This window comes from Cherax quadricarinatus, unplaced genomic scaffold, assembly GCF_038502225.1.
Source record: "Cherax quadricarinatus isolate ZL_2023a unplaced genomic scaffold, ASM3850222v1 Contig157, whole genome shotgun sequence".
In the NCBI taxonomy this organism is placed as follows: domain Eukaryota; kingdom Metazoa; phylum Arthropoda; class Malacostraca; order Decapoda; family Parastacidae; genus Cherax; species Cherax quadricarinatus.
Genome location: NW_027195183.1, coordinates 5001 through 28043, shown reverse-complemented (window position 1 = coordinate 28043; position 23043 = coordinate 5001). Strand labels below are relative to the sequence as shown.

General features: G+C 43.7%; 1 protein-coding gene across 1 annotated transcript in view; it reads right to left on the bottom strand.

Moving 5' to 3' along the window:
• Positions 1–23043, bottom strand: part of LOC128686625 (uncharacterized) — a 53314-nt gene that overhangs the window by 30141 nt on the left and 130 nt on the right. Inside the window, exon 1 of the mRNA XM_070080125.1 lies at positions 22146–23043. This exon is cut by the window's right edge and continues 130 nt beyond it. Coding sequence (XP_069936226.1) covers positions 22146–22998 — 853 coding nt within the window. The 5' untranslated portion in view covers positions 22999–23043. The remainder of the gene's footprint in view (positions 1–22145) is intronic.

Here is a 23043-nt window from a genome sequence, read left to right as displayed (position 1 = left end):
AAAGAAATCACACCATAAATAATGGAGTTAACTTCTCAGCCATTAGCCGCCCCTTAGAGGTATTTTTGTATGGTTTTTATTGTTGTATTCTCGTTTTTTTGGTTTCATTTGATAGAATGGAAGATATATTACAGAAATAAATATGATTTTGATTGGTTTCACGACAAAAAGTGCCTTGAAATTGAGCTCAAAGTAGCATAAACGTTTGATTCGTTGGCGATGTTCAAGAGTAAACAAATGACGTCAATCTCCATTCCAATATGCAGTCATGAATGGGTTGACATTATTTATACAACTACAGTGGAACCTCAAAAATAGAACTTAATCCGTTCCAGGAGCTAGTTCTAAATTCGAGAAGTCTGAAATTCGAAGCAATATTTCCCATAAGAAATAATGGAAATACAATTAATCCGTTCCAGAAACCCAAAAATATTCACAAAAAATACATTTTACAGAGATTAATAACAGTTTTACATACAACAAATACTATAGTGTTTAATTATGTATAGTAATACATATAAAATAACATTTTTACTTACCTTTATTAAAGATTGGTGATGGCATCTGGAAGATAGGGAGGAGGAGAGAGGGAGTTGGGGTTAGTGTTTGGAAGGAGAATCCCCCTCCATGAGGGCTTCAGATAAAGCCCTCTCTGGGGTTACTTCCCTTCTCTGTCTTTTAATGCCACTAGGACCAGCTTGAATCACTGGACCCCTGTCTCACAAAATAACTGTCCACAGTCCTCTGTTTCTGGCGCCTCTTCAACATTTCCCTAAAATGGGACATGGTTCTGTCACTGAACTTGTTGCAAAGATGGCTTGTTTCAGCTTGCTCAGGGTGGTACTTCTACACAAACATTTAAACATCATTCCACTTGGCACACATCTCCTTACTCTTTGAAGAAGGCACCTCATCCACTCCCTATATTAACACCTTTCGCAACATCAGCTTCCTTGATTTGTTCTTTCTTTGACAGGATAGAACCAATGGTCGACTTGTTTTGCCCATACATCCTGACAACCTCAACAAGTCTCACACCACTCTCATACTTCTGTATGAGAGTGGTGGTATGGCGTTTCTCACTTTCTTTACCACAGGGGTACCACTAGCAAGTTTCTTTGGGCCCATGGCAACTTATTTCACAGTCCCACAAGCACTAAACACAAGGAAATAATCGTAAAATGCGTGAATGAGAGTGCAGGTTAGTGTTCACTCAAGCATAAACAAAGCTAGACTGCTCACGGCGCCTGCGCGGGGATGCGGACAGAGCGGGCAGCAGACAGGTCCCGTACCCGGCGGTCCGAAAATAGGGGCGCATTCAATAATAGGGACACAGTTTGTCCGAAAAAATGGGCCTATTTTTGAAACGTTCGATATGTGATACGTTCGATTTTTGAGGTTCCACTGTATTACAATAATGCAGTAGTCTGCATAAAAGTAAATCTTTTATTTTTTGTTTGAATAAAAATTACAAATTATTTATATTGTAATGATAATAATAATAATAATAATAATAATAATAATAATAATATGTAATACAGTGGACCCTCAACCAGCGATATTAATCCGTTCCTGAGAGCTCATCGTTAGTCAAAATTATCGTTAGTCAAGTTAATTTTACCCATAAGAAATAATGGAAATCAAATTAATCCGTGCAAGACACCCAAAAGTATTGAAAAAAAAAAATTTTACCACATGAAATATTAATTTTAATACACACAAACTGAAGATTACATGCACAGTTACATGACACTTACCTTTATTGAAGATCTGGTGATGATTGATGGGATGGGAGGAGGGGAGAGCGTTGATCTTCTTAGTGTTTAGAAGGGGAATCCCCTTCCATTAGCACTTGAGGTAGCAAGTCTTTTTCTGGGGTTACTTCCCTTGTTCTTTTATTGCCACTAGGACCAGCTTCAGAGTCACTGGACTTCTGTCGCACAACATATCTGTCCATAGAGGCCTGTACCTCTCGTTCCTTTATCCTAAAGTGTTTCACAACATTGTCAGTGTAATAGTCACCAGCACGGCTTGCAATAGCTGTGTGAGGGTGATTTTCATCAAAAAAAGGTTTGCACTTTAAGCCACATTGCACACATTTCCTTAATCTTTGAAGTAGGCAACTTCGTCAATTTCTCTCTCCCCTCCTCCGAAGCAGTTTCCTCAGGTGTGGCCTCTTACTGTTGAAGATGATCTAGCAGCTCATCAGTGGTTTGTTCTTCATTGTCCTCCTCCACCAACTCTTCCACATCCTCCCCACTAACCTCACCAATATGAGCACTAGTTCCAGGTATTTTTTCCTGTTCACCTGGGTGTTAGTCAACTGTTGTGGGTCGCATCCTGGGGGACAAGATTAAGGACCCCCAATGGAAATAAGTTAGACAGTCCTCGATGATGCACTGACTTTCTTGGGTTATCCTGGGTGGCTAACCCTCCGGAGTTAATCGTTTCTCGGTAATTGTTTCACGTTAAGCCACACCAACAACACTCTCTCCACATCTTCGAGTAATACAGCTGATGGTGGTGCAGTAACAACAACAGCTGACTGTGGTGCAGCAGCAGCTGCACCTTTGGCAAGAACAGCTTCCTTGATTGTCGTTTTCTTACCCACAATAGTAGCGATGGTTGATTGGGGTTTATTATACAACCTGACCAGCTCAGAGAATTCGGAGTGTGGAAATTAGGAGAAGGTGTGGAGTTAATAAAAGTATTAGAGCGCTGAAGATGGGTTGTGGTGGTAGTTTGGTCATTTAGAGAGAATGGATCAAAGTAGAATGACATGGAGAGCATATAAATCTGTAGGGGAAGGAAGGCAGGGTAGGGGTCATCCTCAAAAACGATGGAGGGAGGGGGGTAAAGGAGGTTTTGTGGGTGAGGGGCTTGGACTTCCAGCAAGCATGCGTGAGCATGTTAGATAGAGGTGAATGGAGATGAATGGTATTTGGGACCTGATGATCTGTTGGAGTGTGAGCAGGGTAATATTTAGTGAAGGGATTCAGGGAAACCGGTTATTTTTATATAGCCAGACTTGAGTACTGGAAATGGGAAGTACAATGCCTGCACTTTAACCCTTTGACTGTCGCAGGCCCCTTTCTGGAACTGTCATTCTATGTCACAAAATTCGAAAAAAAAAAATGTTTTTTCTTATGAAAATGTTAAGAATATTTTTCTGATTGTTTTAGTCAAAAAAAAATTTTTTTTTGCCATTGGTACTTACCGAGATATAGAGGTGTGAAGTTTGCGGAAAATGAGCTGCTTATGGCAACAGCGGCGACTGCCACTCACCCCGTAAACTTTGGTTTACTTGTATTTGAAGGTTTGTTATTTTTTTCACTATTTTATTTTTCACATAAATTATGTGGCCTGTGAGACCAAAGTAAGGTGCAATGTACATATATACACTCGTTGTATACAACACAATAAGCACACAAACATAATTATCAATATATTGCTTACGAAACTTGTTTACAAAACAAACAACACAAAAAACTGTTTATTACTATTGTTCTATAATATATATATACCAATGTACAGTCACTGGACATGTTCCTAGAAGTCTGCACCTTGTGGAACTCTTTGAAACATGTTTTCGTACACAATGGTGTTTTACACTCCTCACACATAAAAGGAGTGTGTGTGCATTTTTGTGGACTTTTTTTTTATGTGTAAAGACAAAACACCTCGTCTGAGCAGTTTTCTTCAAAGTATTAGCAGGCAGTTGTGTTATGTAGTTATCCTAGGTAAATGGTCGTGTGTCATTATTCCTTCCTTCCTACCTTCCTGCATTCCTTTCCTACCTTCCTGCATTCCTCTCCTACCTTCCTGCATTCCTTTCCTACCTTCTTTCCTACCTTCCTGCATTCCTTTACTACCTTCCTGCATTCCTTTCCTACCTAACTTTCTACCTTCCTGCATTCCTTTCCTACCTTCCTTCCTACCTTCCTGCATTTCTTTCCTACCTTCCTACATTCCTTTGTCATTCCTTCCTTACTTTTTTCCTTCCTTCATTCCTGCCTTCCCTTCTTCCTTCCTTATGGTTTCTATAATATATATACACATATATAGTCACTGGATACTTTCATATAACTGCTATTATCTTCATTCAGCAAGCTTGTCTTGTCTTGTCTACTCGCCTAGTTGAGGATGCAGGGGTAGAGTCCGAGCTCCTGGCCCCTGTGTGTGTGTGTGTGTGTGTGTGTGTGTGTGTGTGTGTGTGTGTGTGTGTGTGTGTGTGTGTGTGTGTGTGTGTGTACACTCAACTAGTTGTACTCACCTAGTTGAGGTTGCGGGGGTCGAGTCCGAGCTCCTGGCCCTGCCTCTTCACTGATCGCTACTAGGTCACTCTCTCTGAACCGTGAGCTTTATCATACCTCTGCTTAAAGCTATGTATGGATCCTGCCTCCACTACATCGCTTCCCAAACAATTCCACTTACTGACTACTCTGTGGCTGAAGAAATACTTCCTAACATCCCTGTGATTCATGTGTGTCTTCAACTTCCAACTGTGTCCCCTTGTTACTGTGTCCAATCTCTGGAACATCCTGTCTTTGTCCACCTTGTCAATTCCTCTCAGTATTTTGTATGTCGTTATGTCCCCCCTATCTCTCCTGTCCTCCAGTGTCGTCAGGTTGATTTCCCTTAACCTCTCCTCGTAGGACATACCTCTTAGCTCTGGCACTAGTCTTGTTGCAAACCTTTGCACTTTCTCTAGTTTCTTTACGTGCTTGGCTAGGTGTGGGTTCCAAACTGGTGCCGCATACTCCAATGTGGGCCTAACGTACACGGTGTACAGGGTCCTGAACGATTCCTTATTAAGATGTCGGAATGCTGTTCTGAGGTTTGCTAGGCGCCCATATGCTGCAGCAGTTATTTGATTGATGTGCGCTTCAGGAGATGTGCCTGGTGTTATACTCACCCCAAGATCTTTTTCCTTGAGTGAGGTTTGTAGTCTCTGGCCCCCTAGACTATACTCCGTCTGCGGTCTTCTTTGCCCTTCCCCAATCTTCATGACTTCGCACTTGGTGGGATTGAACTCCAGGAGCCAATTGCTGGACCAGGTCTGCAGCCTGTCCAGATCCCTTTGTAGTTCTGCCTGGTCTTCGATCGAGTGAATTCTTCTCATCAACTTCACGTCATCTGCAAACAGGGACACCTCAGAGTCTATTCCTTCCGTCATGTCGTTCACAAATACCAGAAACAGCACTGGTCCTAGGACTGACCCCTGTGGGACCCCGCTGGTCACAGGTGCCCACTCTGACACCTCGCCACGTACCATGACTCGCTGCTGTCTTCCTGACAAGTATTCCCTGATCCATTGTAGTGCCTTCCCTGTTATCCCTGCTTGGTCCTCCAGTTTTTGCACCAATCTCTTGTGTGGAACTGGGTCAAACGCCTTCTTGCAGTCCAAGAAAATGCAATCCACCCACCCCTCTCTCTCTTGTCTTACTGCTGTCACCATGTCATAGAACTCCAGTAGGTTTGTGACAGGATTTCCCGTCCCTGAAACCACGTTGGCTGCTGTTGATGAGATCATTCCTTTCTAGGTGTTCCACCACTCTTCTCCTGATAATCTTCTCCATGATTTTGCATACTTTACATGTCAGTGATACGGGTCTGTAGTTTAATGCTTCATGTCTGTCTCCTTTTTTAAAGATTGGGACTACATTTGCTGTCTTGCATGCCTCAGGCAATCTCCCTGCTTCGATAGATGTATTGAATATTGTTGTTAGGGGTACACATAGCGCCTCTGTGTGTGTGTGTGTGTGTGTGTGTGTGTGTGTGTGGTGTTGTGTGTGTGTTGGCGTGTGTGTGTGTGTGTGTTGGTGTGTGTGTGTGTGTGTGTGTGTGTGTACTCACCTATTTGTACTCACCTATTTGTACTCACCTATTTGTGGTTGCAGGGGTCGAGTCCTAGCTCCTGGCCCCGCCTCTTCACCGGTTGCTACTAGACCCTCTCTCTCCCCGCTCCATGAGCTTTATCAAACCTCGTCTTAAAACTGTGTATGGTTCCTGCCTCCACTACGTCATTTTCTAGGCTATTCCACTGCCTTACAACTCTATGACTGAAGAAATACTTCCTACTATCTCTCTGACTCATTTGTGTCTTCAACTTCCAATTGTGGCCTCTTGTTTCTGTGTCCCCTCCCTGGAACATCCTGTCCTTGTCCACCTTGTCTATTCCACGCAGTATTTTATATGTCGTTATCATGTCTCCCCTGACCCTCCTGTCCTCCAGTGTCGTCAGGCCGATTTCCCTTAATCTTTCTTCATAGGACATTCCCCTTAGCTCTGGAACTAACCTTGTTGCAAACCTTTGTACTTTCTCTAGTTTCTTGACGTGCTTTATCAAGTGCGGGTTCCAAACAGGTGCTGCATACTCCAGTATGGGCCTGACATACACGGTGTACAGTGTCTTGAATGATTCCTTACTAAGGTGTCGGAATGCTGTTCTCAGGTTTGCCAGGCGCCCATATGCTGCAGCAGTTATCTGATTGATGTGTGCTTCCGGAGACATGCTCGGTGTTATACTCACCCCAAGATCTTTCTCCTTGAGTGAGGTTTGCAGTCTTTGGCCACCTAGCCTATACTCTGTCTGTGGTCTTCTGTGCCCTTCCCCTATCTTCATGACTTTGCATTTGGCAGGATTAAATTCGAGAAGCCATTTGCTGGACCAGGTGTCCAGTCTGTCCAGGTCTCTTTGAAGTCCTGCCTGGTCCTCATCAGATTTAATTCTCCTCATTAACTTCACATCATCTGCAAACAGGGACACTTCTGAGTCTAACCCTTCCGTCATGTCGTTCACATATACCAAAAATAGCACTGGTCCTAGGACCGACCCCTGTGGGACCCCGCTCGTCACAGGTGCCCACTGTGATACATCATTACGTACCATGACTCGTTGTTGCCTCCCTGTCAGGTATTCTCTGATCCATTGCAGTGCCCTTCCTGTTATATGCGCCTGATGCTCTAGCTTCTGCACTAATCTCTTGTGAGGAACTGTGTCAAAGGCCTTCTTGCAGTCCAAGAAGATGCAATCAACCCACCCCTCTCTCTCTTGTCTTACTTCTGTTATTTTATCATAAAACTCCAGAAGGTTTGTGACACAGGATTTGCCTTCCGTGAATCCGTGCTGGTTGGCATTTATACTCCTGTTCCGTTCCAGGTGCTCCACCACTCTCCTCCTGATAATCTTCTCCATAATTTTGCATACTATACACGTCAATGACACAGGTCTATAGTTTAGTGCCTCTTTTCTGTCTCCTTTTTTGAAAATGGGAACTACATTTGCTGTCTTCCATACCTCAGGTAGTTGCCCAGTTTCCAGGGATGTGTTGAAGATTGTGGTAAGTGGTACGCACAACATATCTGCTCCCTCTCTAAGGACCCATGGAGAGATGTTGTCCGGTCCCATTGCCTTTGAGGTATCGATGTCCCTTAGCAGTTTCTTCACCTCCTCCTCATCTGTATGTATGTCGTCCAACACTTGTTGGTGTATTCCTTGTTGGTGTCCCCATCTGGTCTGTCCCCCCAGAGTCCTTCCTGTCTCTACTGTAAATACTTCCTTAAATCTCGTGTTGAGCTCCTCACATACCTCTTGATCGTTTCTTGTGAGTTCCCCACCTTCTTTCCTCAGCCTTATCACCTGGTCCTTGACTGTTGTCTTCTTCCTAATGTGGCTATACAGCAGTTTCGGGTCAGATTTGACTTTCGATGCTATGTCGTTTTCATACTGTCTCTGGGCCTCCCTCCTTATCTGCGCATACTCGTTTCTGGCTCTTCTACTAATCTCCTTGTTTTCCTGGGTCCTATGCCTCCTGTACCTTTTCCATTCTCTGTTGCACTTAGCTTTTGCCTCCCTACACCTTCGGGTAAACCAAGGACTCGTCTTGGTCTTCCTATTATTTCTGTTTCCCTTGGGAACAAAACTTTCCTCTGCCTCCTTGCACTTTGTTGCCACATATTCCATCATCTCGTTTACTGATTTTCCTACCATTTCTCTGTCCCACTGAACCTCCTGCAGGAAGTTTCTCATACCTGTGTAGTCCCCCCTTTTATAGTTTGGCCTGTCCCCTTCAGTTCCTGTTACCTTCTCCACTTGTAACTCTACTATATAGTCAAAACTCAGAACCACATGATCGCTAGCTCCAAGGGGCCTGGAGCTGTGTGTGTGTGTGTGTGTGTGTGTGTGTGTGTGTGTGTGTGTGTGTGTGTGTGTGTGTGTGTGTGTGTGTGTGTGTGTGTGTGTGTGTGTGTGTGTGTGTGTGTGTTGGCATGTGTGTGTGTGTGTGTGTGTGTGTGTGTGTGTTGGCATGTGTGTGTGTGTGTTGGCATGTGTGTGTGTGTGTGTGTGTGTGTGTGTTGGCATGTGTGTGTGTGTGTGTGGCATGTTTGGCATGTGTGTGTGTGTGTGTGTGTGTGTGTGTGTGTGTGTGTGTGTGTGTGTGTGTGTGTTGGCATGTGTGTGTGTGTGTGTTGGCGTGTGTGTGTTGGCGTGTGTGTTGGCGTGTGTGTGTGTGTGTGTTTGTTGGCGTGTGTGTGTGTGTGTGTTGGGGTGTGTGTGTGTGTGTGTTGGGGTGTGTGTGTGTGTGTGTGTGTGTGTGTGTGTGTGTGTGTGTGTGTGTGTGTGTGTGTGTGTGTGTGTGTGTGTGTGTGTGTGTGTGTGTGTTTGGCATGTGTGTGTGTTGGCATGTGTGTGTGTTGGCATGTGTGTGTGTTGGCATGTGTGTGTGTTGGCATGTGTGTGTGTGTGTGTGTGTTGGCATGTGTGTGTGTGTGTGTGTGTTGGCATGTGTGTGTGTGTGTGTGTTGGCATGTGTGTGTGTGTGTGTTGGCGTGTGTGTGTGTGTGTGTGTTGGCGTGTGTGTGTGTGTGTTGGCGTGTGTGTATGTTGGCGTGTGTGTGTGTACTCACCTAATTGTACTCACCTAATTGTGGTTGCAGGGGTCGAGACTTAGCTCCTGGCCCTGCCTCTTCACTGATCGCTACTAGGTCCTCTCTCTCTCTGCTTCCTGAGCTGTATCATACCTCTTCTTAAAACTATGTATGGTTCCTGCCTCCACTACTTCACTTGCTAGGCTATTCCACTTCCTGACAACTCTATGACTGAAGAAATACTTCCTAACATCCCTGACCCTTCTGTCCTCCAGTGTCGTCAGTCCGATCTCCCTCAACCTTTCCTCGTACGACATTCCCCTGAGCTCTGGGACTAGCCTTGTTGCAAACCTTTGTACTTTCTCTAACTTCTTGACGTGCTTGACCAGGTGTGGGTTCCAGACTGGTGCTGCATACTCCAGTATGGGCCTAACATACACAGTGTACAGTGTCTTGAACGATTCCTTATTAAGGTATCGGAACGCTATTCTCAGGTTTGCCAGGCGCCCGTATGCTGCAGCAGTTATTTGGTTGATGTGTGCCTCCGGTGATGTGCTCGGTGTTATGGTCACCCCAAGGTGTTTCTCCCTAAGTGAGGTCTGTAGTCTTTGTCCGGTGGCCTGGTGGCTAAAGCTCCCGCTTCACACATGGAGGGCCCGGGTTCGATTCCCGGCGGGTGGAAATTCCGACACGTTTCCTTACACCTGTTGTCCTGTTCACCTAGCAGCAAATAGGTACCTGGGTGTTAGTCGACTGGTGTGGGTCGCATCCTGGGGGACAAGATTAAGGACCCCAATGGAAATAAGTTAGACAGTCCTCGATGACGCACTGACTTTCTTGGGTTATCCTGGGTGGCTAACCCTCCGGGGTTAAAAATCCGAACGAAATCTTATCTTATCTTATCTTATCTAGCCTATACTCTGTCTGCGGTCTTCTTTGCCCCTCCCCAATCTTCATGACTTTGCATTTGGCTGGATTGAATTCGAGAAGCCAGTTACTGGACCACACGTCCAGCCTGTCCAGGTCTCTTTGCAGTCCTGCCTCATCCTCATCCGATTTAATTCTTCTCATCAACTTCACATCATCTGCAAATAGGGACACTTCAGAGTCTATTCCTTCGATCATGTCGTTCACATATATAAAAAATAGCACTGGTCCTAGAACTGACCCCTGTGGGACCCCGCTTGTCACAGGTGCCCACTGTGATACCTCTTCACGTACCATGACTCATTGCTGCCTCCCTGTCAGGTATTCCCTGATCCATTGCAGTGCCCTCCCTGTTACATGCGCCTGATCCTCCAGCTTCTGCACTAATCTCTTGTGGGGAACTGTGTCAAAGGCCTTCCTGCACTCTAGGAAAACGCAATCCACCCACCCCTCTCTCTCGTGTCTTACTTCTGTTACCTTGTCATAAAACTCCAGGAGGTTTGTGATACAAGATTTGCCTTCCATGAACCAATGCTGGTTTTCATTTATAATCTTGTTCCTTTCCAGGTGTTCGACCACTCTCCTCCTGATAATCTTCTCCATGACTTTGCACACAATATATGTCAGAGACACAGGTCTGTAGTTTAGTGCCTCGTTTCTGTTTCCTTTCTTAAATATGGGGACTATATTAGCTGTCTTCCATTTCTCAGGTAGTTGCCCAGTTTCAAGGGATGTGTTGAAGATTGCGGTTAGAGGCATGCACAGCATCTCTGCTCCTTCTCTAAGGACCCATGGGGAGATGTTGTCCGGTCCCATCGCCTTTGAGGTGTCAAGGTCACTTAGGAGCTTCTTCACTTCCTCCTCAGTTGTTCGTATGTCATCCAACACTTGTTGGTATATTCCCTCTTGATGTTCCCTTCTGTGCTGTCTTCCCACAGCCCTTCCTGTCTATACTGTAAAAACTTCCTTAAATCTCCTGTTCAGCTCCTCACATACCTCCTGGTCATTTCTTGTGAGTTCTCCCCCTTCTGTCCTTAATCTGATCACCTGGTCTTTGACTGTTGTCTTCCTCCTGATGTGGCTATACAACAGTTTCGGGTCAGTCTTGATTCTCGATGCTATGTCATTTTCATACTGTCACTGGGCCTCCCTCCTTACCTGTGCATACTCATTCCTGGCTCTGCGACTGATCTCCCTATTTTCGTGTGTTCTCTGCCTTCTGTACTTTTTCCATTCTGTATTGCACTTTGTTTTTGCCTCCTTACACCATCGGGTAAACCAGGGGCTCGTTCTGGTCTTCCCGTTGTTACTATTGCCCTTGGGAATAAAACTTTCCACTGCCTCCTTGCATTTTGTTGTTACATATTATATCATTTCATTTACTGGCTTTCCTGCCAGTTCTGTCCCACTGGACCTCCCGCAGGAAGTTCTTCAACCCTATGTAGTCCCCTCTTTTATAGTCAGGCTTTTCCCATTCAACTCCTGTTATTCTCTCCACTTGCAGTTCTACTATGTATTCAAACCACAGAACCACGTGGTCGCTAGCTCCTAGGGTACTCTTATACTTGATGTCCTCAATGTCTGAGCTGCCCAGGGTGAACACAAGGTCCAATCTTGTTGGTTCATCCTCCCCTCTCACTCTGGTAGTGTCCTTAACATGTTGGTGCATGAGGTTTTCTAGCACCACGTCCAACATCTTGGCTCTCCATGTTTCGGGACCCCCATGTGGCTCCAGGTTTTCCCAGTCAATCTCCCTGTGGTTGCAATCCCCCATAACCAGCAACTTTGCTCTGCTGGAGTGAGCTCTTCTTGCCACCTCAGCAAGTGTGTCCACCATTGCTCTGTTGCTCTCTTCATATTCCTCTCTTGGCCTCCTGCAGTTCTGTGGTGGATTATACATCACTGCAATGACCACTTTGTGTTCCCCAGACTGAAGTGTACCTACTATGTACAGTGGACCCTCAACCAGCGATATTAATCCGTTCCTGAGAGCTCATCGTTAATCAAGTTAATTTTCCCCATAAGAAATAATGGAAATCAAATTAATCCGTGCAAGACACCCCCAAGTATTGAAAAAAAAATTTTTTACCACATGAAATATTAATTTTAATACACACAAACTGAAGAAGACATGCACAGTTACATGACACTTACCTTTATTGAAGATCTGGTGATGATTGATGGGATGGGAGGAGAGAGTCTTAGTGTTTAGAAGGGGAATCCCCTTCCATTAGCACTTGAGGCAGCAAGTCTTTTTCTGGGGTTACTTCCCTTGTTCTTTTAATGCCACTAGGACCAGCTTCAGAGTCACTGGACTTCTGTCGCACAACATATCTGTCCATAGAGGCCTGTACCTCTCGTTCCTTTATCCTAAAGTGTTTCACAACATTGTCAGTGTAATAGTCACCAGCAAGGCTTGCAATAGCTGTGTGAGGGTGATTTTCATCAAAAAAGGTTTGCACTTTAAGCCACATTGGACACATTTCCTTAATCTTTGAAGTAGGCAACTTCTTCAATTTCTCTCTCCCCTCCTCCGAAGCAGTTTCCTCAGGTGTGCCCTCTTACTGTTGAAGATGATCTAGCAGCTCATCAGTGGTTTGTTCTTCATTGTCCTCCTCCACCAACTCTTCCACATCCTCCCCACTAACCTCACCAATATGAGCACTAGTTCCAGGCATTTTTTCCTGTTCACCTGGGTGTTAGTCAACTGTTGTGGGTCGAATCCTGGGGGACAAGATTAAGGACCCCCAATGGAAATAAGTTAGACAGTCCTCGATGATGCACTGACTTTCTTGGGTTATCCTGGGTGGCTAACCCTCCGGGGTTAATCGTTTCTCGGTAATTGTTTCACGTTAAGCCACACCAACAACACTCTCTCCACATCTTCAAGTAATACAGCTGATGTTGGTGCAGCAACAACAACAGCTGACTGTGGTGCAGCAGTAGCTGCACCTTTGGCAAGAACAGCTTCCTTGATTGCCGTTTTCTTACCCACAATAGTAGCGATGGTTGATTGGGGTTTATTATACAACCTGACCAGCTCAGAGACACGCACTCCACTTTCATACTTAGCAATGATCTCTTTCTTCATCTCCATAGTAATTCTCACCCTTTTTGCTGTAGGGTTGGCACTAGAAGCTTTCTTGGTGACTTATTTTGCAGGTGCAATCACTACAAAGGCTGTGATAATATGAAATGTTCCAGTTGTTGTATGTTTGGAAGCGACCGCGGTGGCTGGCTGGCTTGTAAACACTGACACCCAAGGGACAAGTGAGGCGCGCTCAGGCCAAAGTGGACGCGTATGGTACGGAACGAATAGCGCTCGTCGGGTTTTTAAGCGCTAGTTGAGGCAAAATTTTTGCGTTTAAATGTATCGCTAGTCAGATTTATCATTAATTGATGCCATCGCTGGTTAAGGGTCCACTGTAGTCTCTTTCTCCCGTCTAATCTATGCCTTCCATTTTCTCGAATTTCCATCTGTTTTTTACGAGCAGAGCAACCCCACCTCCCCCCCTGCCCCTTCTATCTTTCCTCATGATCTGGTATCCTGGTGGGAAGATTGCATCTGTTACTGTCTCCGTGAGTTTTGTTTCTGTAACTGCTATGATGTCTGGGGACTTCTCATTGATTCTTTCTTGCCATTCCTCATGTTTATTCGTTAATCCATCTGCATTTGTGTACCAAACCTTCAACTTCTGTTCTAATACTGTAACTGTGGTGCAGGGGGTGGGAACAGAGGGATTGGTGTGTGATGGTTGGTTTGGATTGTTCAGTTGCCTTGTGTGTGTGTGTGTGTGTGTGTGTGTGTGTGTGTGTGTGTGTGTGTGTGTGTGTGTTCATTCTCACCTATTTGTACTCGCCTATTTGTGGTTGCAGGGGTCAAGTCATAGCTCCTGGCTCCGCCTCTTCACTGATTGCTACTAGGTCCTCTCTCTCCCTGCTCCATGAGCTTTATCAAACCTCGCCTTAAAACTATGTATGGTTCCCGCCTCCACTACGTCACTTTCTAGGCTATTCCACGGCTTGACTACTCTATGACTGAAGAAATACGTACAGTGGAACCTCAAAAATCGAACTGCTCCCAACTCAACCAATTATTTAAGTGTATTTTTGTAAGTGCTTTTATAAGTGTATTTTTGAGGGTCTGAAATGGACTAATCTAATTTACATTATTCCTGATGAGAATAAATTCGTTTGGTAGCGGCACTTGAACAGCCTTCTGGACCGAAGAAAGTTTGATATTTGAGGTTCCACTGTACTTCCTAACATTCCTTTGATTCATCCGAGTCTTCAACTTCCAATTGTGACCTCTTGTTTGTGTGTCCCATCTCTGGAACATCCTGTCTTTGTCCACCTTGTCTATTCCGCACAGTATTTTATATGTCATTATCATGTCTCCCCTGACCCTCCTGTCCTCCAGTCTCGTCAGGCCAATTTCCCTCAACCTTTCTTCGTAGGATAATCCCCTTAGCTCTGGGACTAGTCTTGTTGCAAACCTTTGCACTTTCTCTAATTTCTTGACGTGCTTGACCAGGTGTGGATTCCAAACTGGTGCTGCATACTCCAGTATGGGCCTGACATAAATGGTATACAGAGTCTTGAACGATTCCTTACTGAGGTATCAAAATGCTATCCGTAGGTTTGCCAGATGCCCATATGCTGCAGCAGTTATCTGATTGATGTGCGCCTCAGGAGATATGGTCGGTGTTATACTCACCCCCAGATCTTTTTCCTTGAGTGAGGTTTGCAGTCTTTGGCCATCTAGACTATATTGTGTCTGTGGTCTTCTTTGCCCTTCCCCAATCTTCATGACTTTGCATTTGGCAGGGTTAAACTCAAGGAGCCAGTTGTTGAACCAGGCTTGTAGCCTGTCCAGGTCTCTTTGTAGTCCTGCCTGATCCTCGTCCAATTTGATTCTTCTCATTAACTTCACATCATCTGCAAACAAGGATACTTCTGAGTCTATCCCTTCCGTTATGTCATTCACATATACCAAAAACAGCACAGGTCCTAGGACTGACCCCTGTGGAGCCCCGCTTGTCACAGGCGCCCACTCTAACACCTCATCACGTACCATGACTCATTGTTGCCTCCCTGTCAGGTATTCTCTGATCCATTGCAGTGCCTTTCCTGTTATGTATGCCTGATCTTCTAGCTTTTGCAGTAACCTCTTGTGAGGAACTGTGTCGAAGGCCTTCTTGCAGTCCAAAAAAATGCAGTCAATCCACCCCTCTCTCTCTTGTCTTACTTCTGTCACCTTGTCATAAAACTCCAGTAGGTTTGTGACACAGGATTTTCCTTCCCTGAAACCGTGCTGGTTGTCAATTATACACTTGTTTCTTTCCAGGTGCTCTACCACTCTCCTGATGATCTCCATGACTTTGCATACTATACACGTTAGTGATACAGGTCTGTAGTTTAATGCCTCTCGTGTGTGTGGGGGGGGGCATAATTGTTTTGTGTCAGGGGTCGGCAGTTGTGAAAATGACATTGTCTCATTACTCACTCCCCCTACCGCCTGTCAAAACAATGGGGTCGGATGCTGCTTCCCCTCCATTCTATCTAATTATCTTTCTCACTCATTCTATCTCTTTCAATGTGTCTCTCTTTCTATCTGTCTGTCTATCTCTGTCTCACAGGTACTCATAAATACAAATATATATAGTGTAAATTACCTAGGATAACCCAAAAAATCCAGACAAAGTGCTATACTCTGCTGGAAGATGTGAGTAAACGTGATGACGCAGTCTTGTGGCTCTCTCTGAGAGAGAGCTAGATGGATAGACAGGGAGCTTGACAGAGACAAATAGACAGACATGTTTGTATACCAGCGAAAACAGTGTGGGTGATGCTCATCAAACGTCACCTCTAATCTTTTCTTATCAGCTGCACCCTCCCCTACCCTCATGTGTGCTCATCAAACGTCAACTCTTATCAGATGTTATCTCAGCTTATCATGTCACTGTCAGGGGTGGACTTTGTTTATCATGCTTCAAGGGAACTTATTATTATTATTACCTATTCTTTTTCTCCTCCTTTCTCCTCCTCCTCCTCTTTCTCCTCCTCCTCATCTTTCTCCTCCTCCTCCTCCTCTTTCTCCTCCTTCTCTTCCTCCTCCTTCTCTTCCTCCTCCTTCTCTTCCTCCTCCTCCTCTTCCTCCTCTTTATCTTCCTCATCCTCCTCTTCCTCCTTCTCCTCCCCCTCCTTCTCTTCCTCCTCCTTCTCCTCCTCCTCCTCCTCCTTCTCTTCCTCCTCCTCCTCCTCCTCCTCTTCCTCCTCCTTCTCTTCCTCCTCCTTCTCTTCCTCCTCCTTCTCTTCTTCCTCCTCCTCCTCTTCCTCCTCCTTCTCCTCCTCCTCCTTCTCCTCCTCCTCCTTCTCCTCCTCCTTCTCCCCCTCCATCTCCTCCCTCTCCCCTCCTCCTCTTCTTCCTTCTCCTCTTCTTCCTTCTGCTCTTCCTCCTTCTCCTCTTCCTCCTCCTCCTCTTCCTCCTCCTCCTCTTCCTCCTCCTCCTCCTACTTCTCCTTCTACTTCTCCTCCTCCTCCTACTTCTCCTTCTCCTTCTACTTCTCCTCCTCCTCCTACTCCTCCTCCTCCTAATCCTCCTCCTCCTCCTCCTTCTCCTCCTCTTTCTCCTTCTTCTCCTCCTTCTCCTCCTTTTCCTCCTCCTCCTTCTCCTCCTCCTCCTTCTACTCCTTCTACTCCTCCTCCTCCTCCTTCTCCTCCTCCTCCTTCTCCTCCTCCTCCTCCTTCTTCTCCTCCTCCTCCTCCTTCTCCTCCTTCTTCTCCTCCTCCTCCTCCTCCTCCTCCTCCTCCTCCTCCTCCTCCTCCTCCTTCTCCTCCTCCTTCTCCTCCTCCTTCTCCTCCTCCTCCTTCTCCTCCTCCTTCTCCTCCTCCTCCTTCTCCTCCTCCTCCTCCTCCTTCTCCTCCTCCTTCTCCTCCTTCTCCTCCTCCTCCTTCTCCTCCTCCTTCTCCTCCTTCTCCTCCTCCTCCTTCTCCTCCTCCTCCTCCTCCTTCTCCTCCTCCTTCTCCTCCTTCTCCTCTTTGTCTTTCTCTTCCTCCTTCATTCTTCTGGTATCCTGGGCATTGCTTTTGGTCTCAAACTCCTCAAAACCATGAAATTGATCTGCACTGACACTTTCATCTGTGTTAAAGCATCACTTGGGAAGAGAAGAGTCCCAGATTTGCTGGGGAGTCACATATTTCTCACCGCTAGGGATGCTGAAAAAGGAGGACTGAAATGGCATTCCCACACTGCACCACTGGCTCCCCAATTTTTTTTATATGGTGCACACTGACGATGGAGACCCATTCTCCCACATATGGGCCTACTAGCTTTCTCCTGCTTGAAGCCGCTAGGCTAGAATTTGCGTGTATAAATATGTCAGAAACAGTGGCGTGTAAGACCTACGACCAAAACAGACAAAGGGTTAAAGGAAGGGTTTGGGATATTAATAGGCAGTTTGGAGGCAAATGTTGTGTATCTTTATACGTATATGCTTCTAAACTGTTGTGTTCTGGGCACCTCTGCAAAAACAGTGATTATGTATGAGGTGAAAGTGTTGAATGATGATGAAAGTATTTTCTTTTTGAGCATTTTCTTTCTTTTTGGGTCACCCTGCCTTGGTGGGAGACGGCCAACTTGTAAAAAAAAAAAAAAAAAGTATAATAATATAATTTAATAATAAAATACAGTGGGCCCCCGCATACCGTACGCATCGCATACCGTACAATCCGCATACTGGTCACTTTGATCGCAAAAATTTTGCCTCGCATACCGCCCAAAAACCCGCTCACTGCCCTTTGTCCGAGACGCGTCCAATGTGCGGCCTGAGCCAGCCTCATATGTTCCGCCGGTGGCATTGTTTACCAGCCAGCCTCCGCGGTAACATCCAAGCATACAATCGGAATATTTCGTATTACAGTGTTTTCGGTGCTTTATCTGGAAAATAAGTGACCATGGGCCCCAAGAAAGCTTCTAGTTCCAACCCTACAGCAATAAGGGTGAGAATTCCAATAGAGATGAAGAAAGAGATCATTGATAAGTATGAAAGTGGAGTGCGTGTCGCCGACCTGGTCAGGTTGTACAAGAAACCCAAATCAACCATCTCTACTATTGTGGGCAACAGAAAGGCAATCAAGGAAGCTGTTCTTGCCAAAGGTTTAACTGTGTTTTCGAAACAGAGATCGCAAGTGATGGAAGATGTTGAGAGACTCTTATTGGTGTGGATAAATGAAAAACAGCTAGCAGGAGATAGCGTTTCTCAAGCGATCATAAGCGAAAAGGCTAGGAAGTTGCATGAGGATTTAATTAAAAAAATGCCTGCAACTAGTGATGATGTGAGTGAATTTAAGGCCAGCAAAGGTTGGTTTGAGAGATTTAAGAAGCGTAGTGGCATACATAGTGTGATAAGGCATGGTGAGGCTGCCAGTTCGGACCACAAAGCAGCTGAAAAATATGTGCAGGAATTCAAGGAGTACATAGAAAGTGAAGGACTGAAACCTGAACAAGTGTTTAATTGTGATGAAACAGGCCTGTTTTGGAAGAAAATGCCAAGCAGGACCTACATTACTCAGGAGGAAAAGGCACTCCCAGGACATAAGCCTATGAAAGACAGGCTTACTTTGTTGATGTGTCCCAATGCTACTGGTGATTGCAAAGTGAAGCCTTTATTAGTGTATCACTCTGAAACTCCCAGACCGTTCAGGCAAAAGAATGTCCTCAAGGAGAATTTGTGTGTGCTGTGGAGGGCAAACAGTAAGGCATGGGTCACTAGGGACTTTTTCTATGACTGGTTACACCATGCATTTGCCCCCAATGTGAAAGATTACCCAACTGAAAAGAAATTAGAACTTAAGTGCCTCCTGGTGTTAGACAATGCCCCTGGTCATCCTACAGACGTGGCAGAGCGACTTTATGGGGACATGAAATTCATTAAGGTGAAGTTTTTGCCTCCTAATACCACTCCTCTCCTGCAGCCCATGGACCAGCAGGTTATTGCAAACTTCAAAAAACTGTACACAAAAGCTCTGTTTGAAAGGTGCTTTGTAGTGACCTCAGAAACTCAACTGACTCTAAGAGACTTTTGGAGAGATCACTTTAATATCCTCAATTGTGTAAACCTTATAGGTAAGGCTTGGGAGGGAGTGACTAAGAAGACCTTGAACTCTGCTTGGAAGAAACTGTGGCCAGAATGTGTAGACAAAAGGGATTTTGAAGGGTTTGAGGCTAACCCTGAGAGGATTATGCCAGTTGAGGAATCCATTGTGGCATTGGGAAAGTCCTTAGGGTTGGAGGTTAGTGGGGATGATGTGGAAGAGTTGGTGGAGGAGGACAATGAAGAACTAACCACTGATGAGCTGATAGATCAACTTCAACAGCAAGAGGCCAGACCTGAGGAAACTGGTTCAGAGGAGGGGAGAGAGAAATTGAAGAAGTTGCCTACTACAAAGATTAAGGAAATCTGTGCAAAGTGGCTTGAAGTGCAAACCTTCATGGATGAAAATCACCCTCACACAGCTATTGCAAGCCGTGTTGGCAACCTGTACACTGACAATGTTGTGAAACACTTTAGGGAAGTCATAAAGGAACGAGAGGTACAGGCCACTATGGACAGATATGTTGTGCGAAAGAAGTCCAGTGACTCTGAAGCTGGTCCTAGTGGCATTAAAAGAAGAAGGGAAGTAACCCCAGAAAAGGACTCGACACCTCAAGTCTTAATGGAAGGGGATTCCCCTTCTAAACACTAACACTCTCTCTCCCCTCCTCCCATCCCATCAATCATCACCAGATCTTCAATAAAAGTAAGTGTCATGTAATTGTGCATGCCTTTTTCAGTTTGTGTGTATTAAAATTATCATTTCATGTGGTAAAATTTTTTTTTTTTTCATACTTTTGGGTGTCTTGCACGGATTAATTTGATTTCCATTATTTCTTATGGGGAAAATTCATTCGCATACCGAACATTTCGCATAACAACCAGCCCTTGCATGGATTAAGGTCGCTATGCGGGGGTCCACTGTACATATAATAATAAATGTATAATAATAATGTACTATATAATAATAATAATTATAATAATAGATGGCTTCAGAAGGCTGTCACTAGATGGCAGTGATTACCTCAACAATGCGGGAGCGGTTGTGGCCGCCTCCACCTGTCACATAATGACGTATTTTATTCATTCTAGAGTATATATCAAGTTTCTATGTTATTTATATTGTTTATGTCATATCAGATAAACTGTGATAGATAAATAAGCTGTAGAGTTGATCTTAGCAAAATTATTCAAGAGTATTTTGTCCTGTCTCCTGACAAACTCTTGTCCGCCACCAATATCACTACACGAATGACATTTTATTCATTCTAGAGTATATCAGGTTTCTATGCTATTTATGTTGTTTATTATGTCATATGAGCTGAATTGTGATAAGATATACAGTGGACCCCCACATAACGATTACCTCCGAATGCGACCAATTATGTAAGTGTATTTATGTAAGTGCGTTTGTATGTGTATGTTTGGGGGTCTGAAATGGACTAATCTACTTCACAATATTTCTTATGGGAACAAATTCGGTCAGTACTGGCACCTGAACATACTTCTGGAGTGAAAAAATATCGTTAACCGGGGGTCCACTGTATAAGCCATAGAGTTGATATTTGGAAAATTATTGAAGTATTATTTTGTGCCTGAATTCCACGGGACTGGATTCATTCCATTTCAGTTAATTTAAATGAGGAAAATTGACTCTGCAAACGAGCAAATCCAGATGCGAGCAAGGTCACGGAAAGGATTAAACTCATAAGTAGAGGTTCCACTGTATACTGTATTTTTAAATACTTATACAGTAGTGTACTGTATATTGTAATAAACAGAATAGAGGGAATCAGCTCTAATGTACATTATTTAGGTATGCATACTGGTCTGAGAGCCCGTCATAAGTCTGAGTCATCGGTAACAAGTATGTCGCTAAGTGAGGAGAAGCTGTATTCATTTTGGACTAATTTTTAAAATGGAATTTTTAATTTTTATGAAATTGGCCAAATTACCGAATTCTGTGCACTCTGTAGGGTAGTTCTGATAGTAAAATGAGCATGTACTAGTCAGAGGAAAGCATATTATTGAAACAGCTAAGAGTTTGGTCAAATCAAGTAACAGAATTGACCTAAAGTAGGCAAAAATCGCTGATTTGTAAATTGTCCACAGAGTGCCAACATTGTACCTGTATAATTCTATAAGTTTTCCATCAAATTTTGTATTCTCAGTATCATTACCTTCAGAAAAAGATTCTCTGCCATTTCAGAAGATATTTTTTTTAATTCCTGACATTATCAGCACTTTTAATTTTGAGGGTTCTGACAGTGAAGGGGTTAAAAATTACAGTAGTTCAAAGGGGGCATGCTTAGCTCTTTCACAAAAAAAAATACTAAACCAATTTAGAACACAAAATTGACAAATTGATATCTACACACTTATGGTAACAATGCCAGCCCTCCTTATTTAGGATACACCAGTGCAGAAAGCTTGAAGCCTATTAAAAGAGACTTTCTCAAGTTACCATACAGAAACCAAAATCTGAAATATCTATGTACCATTGACCAGAGGGCATCTGCACATGCCAACAGCTGTATAAATCTTGCCTTAGTTACACTGTACCAGGATTGAAAATTTAAGCCATTCTGATGAGTTATTCTCAGGTTATAAATGAAAACTTTGGAGCAAGAAAAAAAAAATCTAGGCAACCACTTAAAAGGGTGAGACCCTTCAGGGATACCTAATTATAAAAAAAATAAATCAAGAATAAGATTTCTGCAAAAGGGGAATTCAGAGAATTTTGTTGTATAAATTTCAAGTTTAGAATTCCAAGAATTAACCAATATGAACATTGTGTTACTGTATTCTGCATTTTGCCAATTAATATGAAATTAATTAATTAACTTCAGTATTACAAGAATATTTATGGATTCTCCCAGGTTAAAACTATGCCAGGTACCCTAATTAATGAAAATAATACTGTCAAATGTGCTGACAATTTGTATCCTATATGGAATAACTATTACTGCACAGGTAAAAATTATATGTACCCATATTATATGGCTTATAAAAATTAGACAATTATGGCAGCATCCATTCAAAGGTTTACAGAGAAAACTAATAGGATCAACATGGAGATAGTGTGTCTGGTGGCTATTGTACTGAAACTTATGAAGTCATTACAGTAAATGAAAAATTGGTAGCTATTAGAATACCACTGTATATCACAAACTACTGGCTTTAAATTATTATACAACTTCCCTTAACCAATGTCACCGGTGGATGTCAACATAGCAGAAGTAAACAACTTACCTTGTGAGATATTTATGTTTCTGTAAAGCTTGTTCTGTTGCAGCAGCAGCTCCCAAAGGGAATCCAGAGTCAGGTTCAAGTCTTCACTGTTGGGTCTCAAAAACATATCCTCATCGCCCTTTTGACTAGCATTCACCTTTATCAAAAATTCTCTTAGTTTATCAACTTGTCTTGGCAGATTCGTACTACCATTATCCTGCACCGTCACCCCAAATACATTATCAGTTTCATTAGTTTGTGATGAAACAGTATTAGACATATTTTTACCTACTTGAGGGCCATCATTTCTTTCTGTCTGTTTATGTCTAAAGAAATTAATCATTTGAATAAATGAATCCTGGCCATCAGTTCTAACAGAAGAATTTATATTCTCTTCATGCATAGATAATGATGAAAGATCAGTTTTATATCCCATGTAACCAAGTTGGGGCATATCCTCTGTGGTGTTCACAGCACCATATGATCCACCTTTCAAGATATTATATAAGTGGATTAGGGGCTTTGAATCATCTTGAAGCTCATTTATTAAGTAACTTACATCTCCACCTGACCTCATCTTTTCTATTTTTTCAGCCAGATTAAACACTTTGTTTCTCAGAGATTTTAGCCTCTCAAAAAACTTTTCTGGGAGCAACTCCTCCACTTCTTGAACAGTGGTATTTTCAAGTAAACTGGGGGAGGTAATAATATTCACAGTCACATTTCTTATCTTTCTCAATGGAACTCTCTGCACCAGGGGATAGTGTGTTGTAGTTTCAGACATAATTTTATGATACTTGGGTTCCTCATCCAATGGAGAAACTATTCTGGAATGTGATGCTGTGGATACTGCCCCTTCAGCAACTGTGGCCATATGGAATTGAACATGATCTACCTGGGCACAAAAATGGTATTAATA